Raw genomic sequence first — 16304 nt, forward strand, 5'->3', positions numbered from 1 at the left:
TCCACTTCCGTCCCAATCAAGGCTACAGAGAATCACGGAAGTGGGAAGGCTCTTGGCAGCATCGAGCAGAAGCCCGCCCTCTGCCATCCCGTACGAGCGGCCTCCCAGACTCTGCCCGAGCCCCCGGCCCAGCGCCACCCTGCCTGCAGCCCTCCTTGCGCTGGGACAGCTCTGCTGGCCAGGAAGGTTTTCCCAGAAACACCTGAGACTCAGCATGTCCTTCCCAAGCCTTCCCCTCTTCTCTGCTCCTGTTCAGGGAGTCCTTCCAGCGTCCCAGGCCCTTCATCTTGGCATCCCCTCTCGGCCAATGCTTGTCCAGGTGCCGTGCCTCGCGTTCTCACCCCCGCAGCTCCCAGTGCCGGGCGCCTCAGCCACCACAACATCGGCAGCTAACAGGGCTACTTGCCGCCAATCTAGCCAAGTCCCAGTAGGTTCCAGGAAGGGCAGACCTGACCAGGTCACTCCTCTACTCCACTGCCCTCGGTGACTCTCTATCGCTTCTAGAATAAAAGAGCGACTTTTCTTTTTTCTTTTCCTTAGGCAATTGGGGTTAAGTGACTTGCCCAGGGTCACGCAGCTACTAAGTGTCAAGAGTTTGGTCTGAGGCCGGATTTGAATGCAGGTCCTCTTGACTTCAGGGCCGGTGCTCTATCTGCTGCGCCACCTAGCTGCCCCAAGAGTGACTTTTCAAGCCCACTCCAGGAGGCCGCAGCCTCCCACTGGACACTGCTCCTCCAGGGCCCCTTGTCACGCTTCCTCCCCCTCTTGCTGGCCTCCTCCCCTCCCTTTCAGACGCAGCTCAGGCCCCACCTTCTTCTACCAGGGAGCATCCGTCCTCCCAAATGGCCTCCCAGAGACTTGATTTTAATTTTACATTGGTGGCGTGTGCCATCATTCGAACTTAGTCCCACGTGGCTCAGAGACCAGATCTGCTGAATGGTGAACTCGGGACCGTGGTGGTGCTGAGCAGAAAGTCAATCAGATCTGGAGGTGGACGCCAGGAAGGGAAGGGTCTTCCTCTGGGGCCGGTAATCCGGATGCTGCCTCCGTGCTGACCAATCAACAGCTGCCATTTCTCCACATCTTCGTTTGCGCCCTACAGACTGTTTAACTTACAGACGCTCAGGGTCATGGGCCACCCTTCTCAGCTCTGCCTTCTGCTGGACAACTTAATAAACGTCTTCCTAAGTTATTTTGTTCTTGGCCAACAAGAAGAAAGAAAAAAGGTGACAGCGCAGAAGAGAGCCGATGGAAGCATCTGCTGGAAGCATCTGCTGGAGAGGATGATACAAGCAGGGTTTCTCTGTCACGACCCAATTACACTTAACATCTACTGGTCAGGGAAAAATGAATTAAAGAGTAGAAATCCACCATCTCACACACGGTGTTTTGTCCTGTTCTTTGTATCCTGAAATGTTCACATGTTCTGTGTGTGTCCATATCCAGTTCATAAGAAAAAGGAGGTTTTTTTGGTTTTTGTTTTTTTTTTTTGGTGAGGCAATTGGGGTTAAGTGACTTGCCCAGGGTCACACAGTTAGTAAGTGTTATGTGTCTGGGGCCAGATTTGAACTCTGGTCCTCCTGACTTCAGGGCCGGTGCTCTACCACTGTGCCACCTAGCTGCCCCAAGAAGTTTTTCTAAAAAGTGGTAATGGCTCTAGAATTTTTAAAAGGCCATGAGCTATTACACTTGGAGCAAGGCTTCCCTGACCTCAGTCCCTCCTGAGCAACTGGGCCTCGGGGGGCCCCTCTCAGGGGACAGGGCCACGTCCAGGGCCGCTGTGACTCACCGTTCCCGCAGCAGCTGCAGCTGGAAGCGGTTGGCCAGCCTCATCAGCTCTGTCAAGAAGACGTCGTCTTCCTTGAGCTCCAAGTCATCGGTGTAGACCCAACGAAGCAAGGCCATCGTCACCTCGGGGTCGGCATCTGGGTAAGAAGAAGGAGCTCATGAAACCAAGAAGGCCAAAAGCCCTTTGGAGGAGCCTGCTGACGGCGGGGATGGAAGCCACGCCCTGTTCCTGCAGGAAGACATGAGTTCTAATCCGGCGTCAGACACTTGTGGGTGGTGTGACTGGGCAAAACACTCAGCTCTTCTGGACAGAGGGGCACTTTGGGTCAGTAACAGGAGCACCTGCCTCTCAGGCTTGGTAGGATGCTCAAATGAGAAAATATCTGTAAAGCACTTAATTCTGTGACTAGTACACAGTAGGTGCTTAATAAATGCTTGTTCTCTTCCCTCGTTCCCCCATTTTACATATGAAGAAACTGAGGTAGTCACAGGTGAAGTGATTTGTCCTGGGTCACACAGCCAGTAAGTGTCTGAGACAGGATTCAAACTCGAGTTTTCCTGACTCCAAGTTGGGCCCCCTGGCTGCCAAAGAAATAAGCATCACTCTTTTCATACATCCCCACAATCTCAAGGGAAACAAATCCCTTCTCTTCAGACAACTTACACCCCCAGACTTTCAGGGAAATGCTGGTCTGAGAGATGCCAAGGGGCCGGGGGCAGCCTAGCTTCCACCCCTCCCAGCCAGGCCACTGTCCAAGACACAAACTAGGAAAAGTGAACATGTCTGCCCAGCCAGTGGGCTTTTCCATCCCCACCCTGGCTCCTTTGAGGCCCGTTCCATCGGGCTCCTCCTTCTCTCTCCGGTCATCTCCCCGGCTCATTCAGCTCTCCACATCCGCAGATGCAGTCCTGGCCTCTCTCCTGATGTTCACACCAAACATCAACAGCTACTCTTGGCATGTCTCAGCCTGGCTGTCCCAGGGGCACCCCAAACCTGCCCCTCCTCTATTCCGACACTGTCGCCCTCCTGGTAGCTCGGTGCCACCCTGTTCCTGACTCTCCCCCACTCCCCACGGCCAATCTGCTGCCAGACAACACGGGTTTTAACTCCTTATCACCTGCCTTCACTCACACAACCACCCCTCCTCACCGTTCGCCTGGATTGGTGTGACGGCGCTTCTGGGGTGGGTGGGTGGGGTCTCCCTGCTCCACTCAGCCTGCCACAATGACCTCCCTACAGCACTCCAATGGCTCCCTGTAGCCTCCAGGATCAAATACAAAATCCTCTGGAATTTCCAGGTCTTCACCACCTGGCCCTTTCCTCCCGTCCTAGGCTTCTTACACTGTATTCCTCTCCCCCATGCCCAATACACGCATACGCAACAACCCAGCTGCATGGGACCCCTGGCTGTCCATCACACTTGACTCTCCCTCCCTTCCCTGGGCCTGCACAGTCACTGCTGCCCCCAGGCCCAGCACTTTCTCCCTCCTCAACTCCTCCCTCAAGACCCCATCAAATATCACCTTCTGTGGAGTTGGTAGTGCATTCCTCTCTGAGATTAACTTCCATGGACACAGTTTTTATCTCGTGTGTAGGTCACCTCCATCAGAACATAAGCCCCTCAAAGGCAGGTCCTGGTTTTGCTTTTTCTTTGAATCCCCAGGGTTGAAAACAGACCCTTGCATACAATAAGCATTTAATAACTGCCTATTGATTAATGGGCCAGTGATAAACATGTGTTTCTAAGACAGGGGAGCCTTTGGCCATCTCCCCCAACAAGCAAGTCATGTCTGCTGACCGAGGCACTGTCTGTGACGCAAAGGAATAAGGTTGGCCCAATTTCTGCATAAAATGACCAGAACCCACGCCAGCATCTTCTCTATCATCCATGACTCTGCTCTGACCATCCACAGCCACCTGAGTCAGGAATGCCGCCGGCCTGCCACCACTCAAGCTTGGCCAAATACCTAGGGAAGGACAAAACAAGCAGGTCCAAGGGCCCGAGGGCCGCAGGCCTGGGAGGAGGAAGGGGATGAGAAGGGGCCGAGGAGGCTGATGCCTACGGGCTGGACCGCTGGCATGACACAGGGACGGTGGCAAAACCGAGCACCATTCCTCCCCAGGAAGGGGCAGCCTTTCGTGAACTCCCTGTGTAGAGAAGGGAGATGCAGCAGGGTAACCCGTCATTCGGTGCCTCCTCTGGGTAAGGGACAGTGGGCAGCACTGGAAACACAAACAGAGGTTCTGCCCGCCCCGTGGGGCACCCAACTGCTGCTGGACCTGGCTGCTGAAGGAGGGCCCTGGCGAGCCAGCAAGGCATTTCCAGCAGACGCGGCAGGGAGGGATGAGGGACGCTAAGAAGCCAAGGCTGGGAAGGAGAGCCTCCGAGGCAGGCAGTGGGGAGGGGCTGCCCTGCATCTCAGACTGGCTAACAAACAGAGAGGTCCCTCCGTGGATGGACTGGGCACACAGCACACAGAAGCATAATTTGGGGTCTGAAGAGCCCAAAGATGCCAGCAACAGGGGCAAGAAGTCACTGTTCAACAGCAACCGTAGGGAAAACTGCCAAGTGGTCTGGCAGAAACTAGATTTTGACAAATATTCACATCACATACCAAGATAAGGTGAAAACGGGCACATGATTAGACATAAAGGTCGATACTATAAGCAAATTATGGAAACATATGAAAAAATACCTCTCAGGATATGGGAAGAGTTCATGACCCAACAGAAGACAGAGAGGTTCACAAGAGGTGAAATGGACAATCTTGATTATGTGAAATTAAACTGCAGCCATAACTAAAAGGACAGCAGGAACTTGAAGGGAAATTTTTACGGCAAATTTCTCTGAAAAAGCACTTATTTCTCAAATATTTCTCAAATACATAGGGAACTGAGACAAATTCACTAAAAAAAAAAAGTCATTCCCCATGATAAATGGTCAAAGGATATGAATAGGCAGTTTTCAAATAAGGAAAATCAAAGCTATCAATGGTCATTTAAAAAAAAAATTCTCTAAATCACTAATAATTAGAGAAATGCAAATCAAAATAACTCTGAGGTACTGCCTCACATCCATGAGATTAGCTAACATTACAGAACAAGAAAATGACAAATGCTGGAGAAGATGTGGAAAAGCAGGGGCACTATTGGTGGAGTTGTGAAGTAGTCCAGCCATTCTGGAGAACAATTTGGAACTATGCTTAAAGGGCTATCGAAGTGTACAGATGCTTTCAGTAGGCTTTTGCATGAGCAGTGGGCTCCCTGCCTTGTAGATCTCGGCTGGAAGAGAATCAGCACCAGGGGCTTGGCCACACGAGAGGGGCCCAATGGCCTTCAAACCCCCTTCTTCAGCTGGAAGTTCAGCTGGGGAGGGACTGACTTCAACCTGAGGTAAACGGTCAGTGGCCCCAGCATTGACGGATAATGGTCTGTCGAGAGCACCATGGAAGTGTTCAGCCTGTCTCTGCATGCTCGTGTCTCTATCACTGATCAATGTGGCTCCATCAGCACTGAGTAACTGAGATGCACCTCAGGTCTTTGGCCCACCAACAGCCTGCAGGGCATCATAAAAGGGCTTTGAATTGTTACTATCAGCACAAAACTGAATTTCATCGGCCTTCTTACTGAGCCAAGAATCCTGCATCTCTCCAAGCTTCACTTGTACCCTACTTTTGATGGAGTTAGACACGGCCTTCCTAGAGACAGATGAACTACCCTGCTGGTAAACCCTGCGCAGTTCTCGTTTTTCATTTAGCAGCTTCTGAATTTCCTCATCATTTTCATCAAACCAACCTTGAGGTTTGTGAGTATTCTAGCCCAGATGAGTAAATATGGGATCAAGAGATAATGAGAAGTCCAGGAACCCTGAGAGATGGGAGGATGGTATTGACCTCTACAGTAACGAGGAAAGTAGGAAGGTGGGAAAGTTTAGGGGGGAAATGATGAGTGTTGATTTGGCCATACTGAGTGGAAGATGTCTACTGGACATCCACTTTGAGATGGATGGTCAGTGCAGAGCCAGGGGCAGGATAAGTAGATTTGAGAGTCAGTGCCATAGAGAAATAAAATAGTCCAGGCAAGAGATGCAGGGGCCTGAACTAGGGCAGTGGCTGTGTGCACAGAGAATGAGACGGATTCGAGATACGTCACGGACACAGACAAGATGTGACCACTGGCCAGATGTGTGGAAGGTGAATGAGAGTCAGGAGCTGAGGAAGACGAGGAGGCAGTGAGACTGTGAACCGAAGTCAACAGGATCAGGAAGGCTCACTTCTTGAGCGCTTCCTAGACGCAAAGCCCGATGATTTCACGGGGGCCACAACTCCCTCTGCCAGCATAGACTCTGACCTGTCCAAGCTTGAATATCAAGCTCAGGACTGCCCGAGGACCAGAGAGGACAAGTGCAGCCACGTCAGCATTCGAACCTAGCTCTTCCTGATTCCAAGCCCAATATTTTATCCAACATCCCATGATGCCTCTCTCTGTTCAGAAGTTGAGAGAAACGTCTCTAAGACGTAATGAGCAAATCAAAGAAAATTCTGACGCAATGCATTCCCTAGGAGAAAACCTTCAGATTCAGTCTACTCAAATCCTCCGACCTGGCCACCTCACTGTTCACAGCAACACTTCAAGAGGAGCGAGAACCTGTAAATAAGGGGGTGCCCATCGAACCCACGGCTCCAGTGTCTTTTCTCCTCTCGAGCCCATATGGGCTCAGGCCCCAAGGAGGCCTCAGGGAAGAGTCTCCATGCCACCCCCCCAGTCAAAGTATTCATGGCATCCTTTTTGTGACAGCAAAGAACTGGAAACAAAGTCAGTGCTGGAACACAAATGGAAGAAAAGATGACCCGTTCTAAGAAGCAATGGCTGTGACACACACAATGAAGCCGATGAGGAGCCAACACACTCAGCCAATCAACATTTATTAACTGCCTTCTGTGTGCTAGGCACCATGCCCAAAACCACGTAAATGGAAAGAACCAGCACAAAAGCGGCTCCATAGACAGCCGGCCCTCAGCTCAACTCCGCTGGCCCGCTGTCAGGCTGGGCAGCCTCACTAAACATGGGGCTCAGTCATGCTGATCTGTTTTCTTCTTTTTTTTTTGGTCACTTAAAAATATCGTTTGGATGGGAGGGCTCTCCAGGAGAGGAAGACAAGGAGAAGGAATACTGGGGAAATTGTGATAATGTATAAAAAAGACAGTGATGAAAACTTAGTTTAAAAAGTGTTTTAAAGAATGTAGATGTTGCAAAATTACAAAGAACACCCAGGACTCCACAAAGAGCCAGGAGAAGACCCCCCCCACACACTTCTCTGCAGGGGTGGGGGCCCCAGAGGTGGAACACTGCACATATTGTCAGAGTTCTTCAATGCACTGATTGGTTCTGCTCATTTCTTTTCTTCTTTTCAGAAGTGAAATATACGGGAGGGGAAAGATAAGGTGGGCGAGGGATCCAAAAAGGACTTCATGCGACGAAGAATAAAGCAATGAAAGTCTTTTTTTTTTTTTTAACAAAGCCCTCAGAGGCTCTTTTCCTCCTATCCCATCACGCGGCACACAGTAAGTGCTCAATAAATGCTTGGTGACTGACTGCCAGAAGCAGAAGAGGATATGGATGGAGAGGCAGGAGGCAGCACAGTTGTTGGGTGAGTCTGGGTTAGGACGGTGGGAGGGCCTGGGCAATGTGCTAAGCGCTTTACAAATGAATACGAGATCTTAGGAATGCTAAAGAAGGGGCCCTTCCTCACTGCGGCCAGGCCAGGCCTCCCCGTCAGCATCTCCTAGGCGCCTCACTCTGCGTCCCCTCGCCCGCCGCCATCCTCACCACTGCGGAACCTTTCCCTGATCTCCTTGCCTCGCTTTCTCCCAACAAAGCTGCCCAGGGGATTTTCCTTGAATTGCAGGACTGTCGATGTCCCCCTCCCTACCGCTCCAGTGGCCCCCCCTTCCCTCCAGGCCTGCACAGAGTGGCCCATTCCTTCTCAGTCTCCCTGCAGCCGTGGCCCTCTGGGAACCACCCACACCGGGCTCTCTGCTGACTGTCCATCGCCAGTCTCCGTTTCTGGCCCTGGCTGCCCCACGCCTGGAGCGCCGTCCCCTAACTGCCACCTCTCACTTTCTCTGGCCTCCTTTGAAAGACTCGGCTCCTACAGGAGGTCCTTCCCCTCTTCCCAGCTGCCAGTGCCTCTGCTCTGACTGCCTTCCACCCACGACGTCTCTCTTTTATGCACCCGGTGGGCTGCGTGCTGTCTTCCCTCCTAAAATGCTCGCTCCTCGAAGCCCGGGCCCATCTCCACCTTCCTTTGCGCCCAATACTTAATACAGTGCCGTGCACCTCATACATTCACGTGGCCTGAATAACGAGAGAAGATTCGGGAAACCACGAGAGCAGTCCCCAAGCAGCCGAAGTCCCACGTGGAAGAGGGACTAAATCTGCTGTGCTTGGCCCCGAGGGCAGAGCCAGGAGCAGTCGCAGCAGGCGGGAGCAGGGGAGGGAATCAAATTACAGCTGGAAACAATCAGAGTTGGCCAAAAAAGGAATGGGAGAAGCAAAGGCTGGACTGCTGACCACTGTCGGGGGGTGTAGCAGATGGGCTCCGAGAGCTCTTCCAAGTCTGGAATTCTGTGATCTCCTGGAATTACACAGAGGCCAGCCACAGCTCCTCCACATTAACCATTAGAGCAGTCCAAACACAGACTCGGCTCCACTGGAGGCAATCCCCCGCTCCTGGAGCCAGCCTAGGAAGGGCAAGGGAGTGGGTCACTTGTCAGGGAGGCCTAGAGATTGGATAACTGAGGCAGAGGATGGATGAGATGTGGCCAGCACTAAGAGTCTGCAGTGCCTCTGAGCAGAGCAGTCCACACTCATCCCCTGGAAGGGTCCTTCTGAGGCCCACGTGGCTCACAGCCAGCATGGACGGCTGAGAAGGAGCCCGCCAACCCCGCAGTCCCCTCGCACTGCTGCTGGCCCAGGGCCTCCTTTCTTACACGAGGCAGGCTCTGGGAGCCACCAGCCCTGGAAGTTCCTTTGGCCTCAGCAGGGTCTGCTATGCACTGGCCCAGGTGAGGCTCCCAGCCTCCTCGGCCACCTTCTTGAGGCCAAAAGCCGCCCTAGGTGCTGCCAGGAAGGGACTCACCTGAAAGGTCCAGTTCTTCAGTGGAGGCCAGGCTGGTCAGACTCCAATTCTCGCTGCGTGCAGCCAACACAAACTTATGAGCGTTGATGAGCTGATTGCCAACCTTGATCTTCAGGTCACTGGTCAAGGAAAAGAGCCACATAAGCCGAGAGCACAAGACAATCCCCCTAAGTACGGCTGTCTGCAGAAGCACAAGAGGCTGGCTGGCAGGCGGCCTAGAGGACTTTCAGAAGCTACGGATTAAAAATAAATAAATACGACTGAAATAAGGAAGAATGTGGGGCTGACAGGTCTAAATGCTTTGTTTTCTGAATTTTCCTGGGCATCCTTTATTGCTCAATTCTAACTTCATGCCCAACCCAGGCCACAGAAGATGGGCCACTTTCCACGTGTCTTCTACAAGGATGCCCAGAACAGTCAGACTGCACATTAAACCTTGGGATTAACTCATCTCCCCCGCCCCCCCAACAACTTCATACAGAAGGAGATGAATCACTGGTAAGAAGTCAGGAGGAGACGGTCAGGGGCCCTCGAGCAAGTCTAAGACGACTGTAACGATGCAGCCATCCAGGTGGCCTGGGTCAGGGAGGCTTACTCCACCTGGCCAGGCTTTCACCTAAGCCTGGGACTAGAAAGAGTCTGTGAGCAAAGGCAATGACACATAGGGCGTGGAGGACTGGCCTCGGGATCAGGGAGAGTGATGCGCCGATCTGGGGTCCGACTCCTCTTTTGCTCTGTGACTCCTGCCATGAGCCCACAGACAATTAACCTCTCCAAAGCTAAGTTACAAATGATCCGCCATCGGCATAGGGAGAGTTTGAACCAACCAAATCCCTGGTCCAGAACAAAAAGTAAAACGTCAAGGAAGGAGCCTGACAAAATAGCCAAGGGGACAAGAGCCAGGAGAGACCCAGACAGCCCCGTCCCTGCTTCTGTTCCTCGAGGCGCTGATACCTTGCCCCCAGTGCCCACGCCTGGTGAGAGCAGCGTATCTCAGCGCTGTTTTCAGGAGCCCTTTGGCCAGACAGGCCCATAGCAGGGGGCCGAGCCGCATGACCTTCAAGAGAGCCTCACGCCAAGGAAGTGACAAAGGGCGGGGGGGGAGTGTCTGCCACAGCATGGATGGGCACATCTTAGAGCTTCCTTCTACTGTTCTCTCTCTCACTAAGAGCTCTGCTGCAGAAATCACGCCCTATTCTTCTTCTCAAACAAACCCAATTCAGATCCGAAGGCACAGCAAGGCTCCTGGCCCACAAAATTCACAAGTACTGTTTTCTGGATACCTTTTAGAAGTCTGTCGCCCAATAAACCAGGCCAGAAGAAGACACCTGAGCCTCCCAAATGGTAGAAACTCCTGTTCAGTGTGACCGGACATGAATGGAAGTCGTTTTAGAATCAGAGTTCCTGAAGGCTCCCCAAACAGCAAAGACTCTGAGTCACATCCTACCATCAACTTTGAAGAAAAGGAAAAGTCCTCGAATCCCCCAAATTCAGACACATTCTTACTGTCTTGTTTTCAATCATGGTGGAATAATTTTTAATTTTGCCATTTTTACACCAGCATAAATTGATCAATGAATTGCTTTTATGAAATCCGTACGACTCAATCAAAACCATGAGCAGAGGGATCCAGTGGGACCATTCACGCAGAAACGTTTCTGCTTTTACTAGTTCACAAATGCAGAGATTAGAAAACAGCAAAGATGAATTTGTTCATTTCCTTTCATTTCAGAAGTGGTTAGTGTTACTAATGAACTGCTTAATACCACAAAATGAGAATGGAGGATTTACTTTATTACCTGAAGAAGAAATGTGAAAACTTTGAAAAATAAGAAAGATAATTTCAATTTTTTCCTTTTAAAAGTCCAGATGTTGGGATGGTTTTAATGTTTTGTTTTGTTTAAATCAAGGACTTAATATATAATTCTCCAAATGAACATTTTAGTAGGAAAGAAATAACTTAGAATGATATGACTTTAGAACTGGAATTAGGGTAAAAATTGGGCTAAAAATAATTTCATCTAACGCCTTTATTTTAAAATGATGAAAATAAGACCCTGGGGCAGTTAGGTGGTGCAGTGCATAGAGCACCGGCCCTAGAGTCAGGAGGACCCGAGTTCAAATCTGGTCTCAGACACATAACACTCACTAGCTGTGTGACTCTGGGCAAGTCACTTAACCCCAATTGCCTCACCCCCCCCCAAAAAAAAGAGCCCCAGAGAAGGAAGTGATGTGCCCTTGGCCACACAGCACAACGGTATTCTAGAGCCAGGGTTCCTGACTCCTGGGTCGGTGATCTCAGCTCTTGGGGGGAAATTCCTCAGCGTCTCAATCATAGAAACCCATTCCTCACACCTGATCCAGTGGGGTCGACCCCTGGCATCAAGAGGGAGTCTGATCCCCAACGAAAATGACAACAAAGGTGACAAACTTCCCCCAGTGCCCTCTGGGGGCCACAGGCCGAGTCTCCAGCCCCGACTCTAAGCCATTTCTGGACATGACTGCTGGAGGAAGTGGGACGGCTTGACTGCATATCTGCTCCAAGGGTTTTGTTCCCCTCTCTTTTTCTTAATGAGCCAAGGGCAGGTAGGAGGGACAACTAGATTTCTGTTCATTGAAAAAAATTAATTTAATTTACAATTTAAAAATGTAATGGAGAGGAATGGGGGGTGGGGGGGGGCATTTTAAGTGTAAGAAAGAGTGGGAAAAGGCCCAGGGGCCTAACGTACAGGATATGCCCAGGGCCAGGCTTCCAGGTCGGAAAGGTGGGGGGTGGGGGCCTTCACTGCCAGGACAGGAGCATGCCCTTGGCTCAGGAAGCTGCAGGGGGCCACGGAAGACTTGAGGGCAGAGCGGTGGCCAGGCCCCATCAGCAGGACAACTCCCCAGGAGAAGCTGGCTGAGCTTGGCCCGTGCTCTGTCCAACAGCCAACTGCTGAAGGAAGACTCAGGGCTGCTGAACGTGTGGCATGCGGCCTGCTCCAGAGGAGGAGAGAAGGAGGTCGGGCCTCCCCCAGCCCCCAGGCCCCGCGCCCCACTCACCTCCAACCATCTCTGCAGCCCCTTCTGTCATCTCACCTTTACCCAACCCTCCCCTCCCCTCCCCTCCCACTGGCCTGTGGGACCTTTATTAAAGCTGCCTTCCCCCTTGATCTTTCCCCTGCATTCACTCAACAACCAATCCAGCCAGAGCGGGTGGGGAGGTCAGCACAGCACCGGAGGCTCTGCTTGGAGCTGGTGGCACAGTGCCCAGGGAAGGCCTGAGTTCAAATCCAGCCTTGGACACTTACTTCATGTGTGACCCTGGGCAGTCCCTCCTCCTCCTCCATCCAAGGAGAGCAGTCCTTGTCACTGACAGCTCAGCCCCAAGGTTCCTCTGTCCCCCCACCCGGCTCTGTCTTCCTCTCCATCTGGAGTCACCCTCGCGCCCTCTCTGATCTCAGCCCAGTCTTAGCCACTGCCTTGTGTCTGGCTCAGGAATCCCTGCCCTCGTCCCATCACCCGACCCCTCTGCTCCTCCTCACCAGCTGCTGAACAAAGTTCAGTCTGACAACTGGGCCAGCTGGACACGAGACGCCTTCACATTATCGGGTCCCAACCATTCCTCTCCATCCCTCCCCACAGTGTTAGACCTTCTCAGGCCTCCCCCACTCCTCCCTCTCAGCTGAGGGCCAGAAAATCGAGGCCACTGGTCACGGCTCACTGCTCCTCAGTCCCTTTACCTAGACCCCCGCTCATTTCCCCCAGGCTCTGACAAAGAGGTGGCCAAGGTCATCCTCTGCTTCTCCAGCAGACAACCACCTCAATCACAGCCTCTCTCCAGGGCTACTGATGCCTTCAAACCCACAGACCCCCTCCCACCCTTAGAAAAGCCTCCCCTCCCCTCTGAACGTCATCTCCCACCTCTGCTACCTTTCTCGAAAGGAGCAGACTGTTTGAACGGGCCTGATGCCTCCATCCCCTCTCCCGTCACCTAACGCTCTGCCGGCTGGCTTCGCTGCCCGCGAGGCGGAGGCACTGCCCCACCAGCCCTGTGGACAGTGAAGTGGCCTCGCCTCCCTCAGCTCCCTCAGTGTGGGCTGCCACACACTGACCCTGGGGGAGCTGGGAGGCCACTTCTCAGGCCAACTGCTGGCCAGGCCAGGCCATCTTCATCTCATCATGGCGAAGGTAACAGCTAATAATAACAATAGCTTGCATCTGTAGGGCACGTCCTCACGACTACTCTGGGAGGGAGGTGTTATTATGATCCCCATTTCACAGATGAGAAAACTGAGGCTCAGTGACCAGGGTCACATAGCTGGTAAGTGTCCAAAGCAGGATTTGAACTCGGGCCTTCCTGACTACAGGCCCAGAGCTCTGGATGCTAGGGTGTCTAAAATTAGCAGTGCTCCAGGCATATTAGTATGTGGGAATGGGAGAGCCCAGAATGATCAGACTTCACTGGCCCTTCCGCTGACAGCATTAGCATCTGGGGACAACTTATGAAGGGAAAATGATACCCAGGTGCTGAAAAATCCAAGTATTTGTTCAGCACCAGAAGATGCTCAAGAAGCATGATTCTAACAGGGCAAAGCGGCGGGCGGGTGAGTTCTCTCTTCCAAAGACATGGTAGCAGTAACTGTCTTTTAGATAACCAAAATCTGCATGCTGGGAGATGTGTCAGGTTAGTGAAAGCCCAGGATGCAGGCAGGTGGCGCCAGAGGACCCAGAGAGCCAGGCCACGAGCCCAGAAGGGCCGGATTCAAAGCCAGCTTCAGACGCTCACTAACTGGGTGACCCTGGCAGTCCCCTAACCTCTGTCAGCCTCAGTTTCTTCATGTGTCAAATGGGGGAATAACAGCACCTACCTCCCAGGGTTGTTCTGAAGGTAATCTTTATGAGGCACTTAGCAGAGTGCCCGGCACACAGCAGGGGCTTTACAAATGCTATGATACTGATGTCTGGAACCCTGGGAAAGGTTTTACATTCATCCCTGGGGTTCCAGTTCACCTCACCTTTGGTGCAAAGTCTGAATCCTGCAGTCCCCTCTCCCATTAACTGGCTTTCCTCCGTCTGTTGTCTGCAAATGGGCGCTTCAGCTCAACGTCCGGTCCCCTCCCACCTCCCTCCCAGACCTGTGCTCCACGCTCAGTGGGCTGGCTTGCCCTGCCCTCCTTTTTCTTCCTGCTCACCATCCTTGCCTCCTTATCCATTCACCCTTCACAGCCCAGGACTATCCCCCCCTCCCACCCCTGCCCTTCTGAGATCCTTCATAAACCAAGAAAGCCTGTTGCCAGAAGTTAACAAACCATGCAGATGGCAGCCCCCCCATCACACATGCACACACACGGGCACACACACGCTTACATGCATACACACACGCACACACGCGCGCATGCGTACACATGCACCCGCCACACAAGTGTGTGTGCTCTGACACTGCGTGGGCTCTTACTTCGGCTCCTCCCTGGCCTCCTCCACTCTCCCCTCTCTACTGCTCCTTCCTACAGGAAAAGACGCGCTTTCCTTCTGCCGATGTCAGCCCATTCTCTCCCACCCAGAGTAGGCCAGGAGCCATCATTACTGTCTTGTCACCAATCTCTTTCTGTCTCCCTGGCTCCTCCTCTGCTGCCGGCAAAGATCACGTTCTACCTTTTCTACCTTTCCTGGCCTTGCCTCCTTGCAGCCCTGCTAACCGCTCCAGCTTTCATCCCACGTCTCTCCTCCCTGTCCCCAGGCACATCTTCACCACAGTCGTCTACACTTCCCTCCAGGGGCCTGCCCCTTGCAATCTGACTTCCAACTCCATGACACTGTTGACAATTTCTTCACACAGAAGTCAGCAGACCACCGGCCTTCTCCTCCTCGACTTCTCTGAGGCCCTCCACAGCAGACTCCTCCCTTGTCTTCCACGACCACGAGCGCCCCGGTTCTTCGTCTCTCTCGTTCCTTCGCCGGATCGCTGCCTCCTGCGCACCCCCATGACTTTGTCCTGCTCTCTTTTCTCCTCTCCAGGCAATCTCACCAGCTCCCCTGAGTCCAAGTTCGCCCTCACAAGCAGAAGCCCCAAGTCTCCACGACCAGCCTGATCCCTCCCCAGAGAGGCATTGCCCCCAACATGCGAGGCCTACGACCACCTCAAAGCCAAACATCTGCTCATCTCCCCACTTAAATCTGACCTTCCTGTCATCTTTCTGATCACCCAAGCTCCATACCCTGGAATCTTCTTTCATCTTTCTCTCTTTCTCCCTTGTCAGACCAAATAATGATCAAGAAATCAAATGAGAAACTACCGAAAATGATTTCTTTAACGCCAGAACTGTCAGCCACTCGATAAGCATTTATTAAGCATCTCACTATGTGCCAGCAATTAGACTAAGGACCAGGGATACAAAGGCAAAAGACAGTCCCTGCTCTCCCGGAGCTCCCAAACTAATGGAGAAGATAATAGCAAACAAACAGGTATGAAAGAGACAGGCTAAAGAGGAAAGAATGAACAGAGAGAAGGCAGTCAAATTAAGAGGGCCAGGAAGGCTTCTTGGGCCAGGAGAGCCAGGCAGGGGGACAGCCAGTGCCAATGCTCAGAGGGAATCGCTCTGCACAAAAATGCAGCCAGAAGCCCAAGGGCCAATCCAGATGCGTTATGGCCAAAATCCCGAGATCCCACATCACAGAAAAGATGGAGCAAATACACAGAAAGAAGCAGTTGGCGTGAGCGTGCGACTTCTCACCGACGCGTGCTACCGAGCGTCTGGACAGAAACAGCAAATAGAGAGTAAACCAGAGGCCTGACACAGAGGTCAGTTAGGCCGTCAGGCAGTCATGAAACCTGTGCTGAGGACCTACCGGGTACCAGGCAGTGTGCTCAGCAACGGGGATACAAAGAAAGGCAAAAGACAGTCCCTGCTCCCCTGGCACTCACGAAAAACCAACAAATACATACAAACAAAACACGTACAGGAAATACGTACAGGAAAAAGCTGGAAACGAAGAGAGGAAAGACCCTGGAACTAAGGAAGCGGGGGCAAAGGCTTCCTGCAGAAGGTGGGCCTTTAGTTCGAACTTAAAGGAGGCTGCGGAAGCCAAGAGGAGGACAGGAGGGAGAACAGCCCGGGCACAGGGGAAGGCCAGAGATCTGTCCAAAGCCGAGAGACGGAGGGTCTCGTTTGGGAACAGCCAGGAGGCCAGTGCCCCTGCACTGAGGGGTGTGTGCCAGGGAGTAAGGCACGAGAAGACTGCAAGGGAGGAGGGGGCCAGGCTGGGAAGAGTCTTGGAATGCCATCGTGGAGGCCACAGGGAGTCGCTGGAGTTTACTGATGTGACTGGGTAGGAAAATCACTGTGGTGGCTGAACTGAGGATGTCCTGGAGTCGGGAGAGACCTGAGGCAGGCC

General features: G+C 52.6%; 1 protein-coding gene across 1 annotated transcript in view; it reads right to left on the reverse strand.

Annotated features, from left to right (window-relative positions):
* The window catches only part of ANKFY1 (ankyrin repeat and FYVE domain containing 1), a 71546-nt gene that overhangs the window by 43344 nt on the left and 11898 nt on the right, over positions 1–16304 (reverse strand). The window contains exons 3-4 of the mRNA XM_027848856.1: positions 8931–9049; positions 1790–1925 (exon numbers count right to left, since the gene is read on the reverse strand). Of these exons, the coding sequence (XP_027704657.1) occupies positions 1790–1925; positions 8931–9049 (255 nt within the window). The remainder of the gene's footprint in view (positions 1–1789; positions 1926–8930; positions 9050–16304) is intronic.

The sequence above is a fragment of the Vombatus ursinus genome, unplaced genomic scaffold (genome assembly GCF_900497805.2).
Source record: "Vombatus ursinus unplaced genomic scaffold, bare-nosed wombat genome assembly UNPS02006874.1, whole genome shotgun sequence".
NCBI classification, from domain to species: Eukaryota; Metazoa; Chordata; class Mammalia; order Diprotodontia; family Vombatidae; genus Vombatus; species Vombatus ursinus.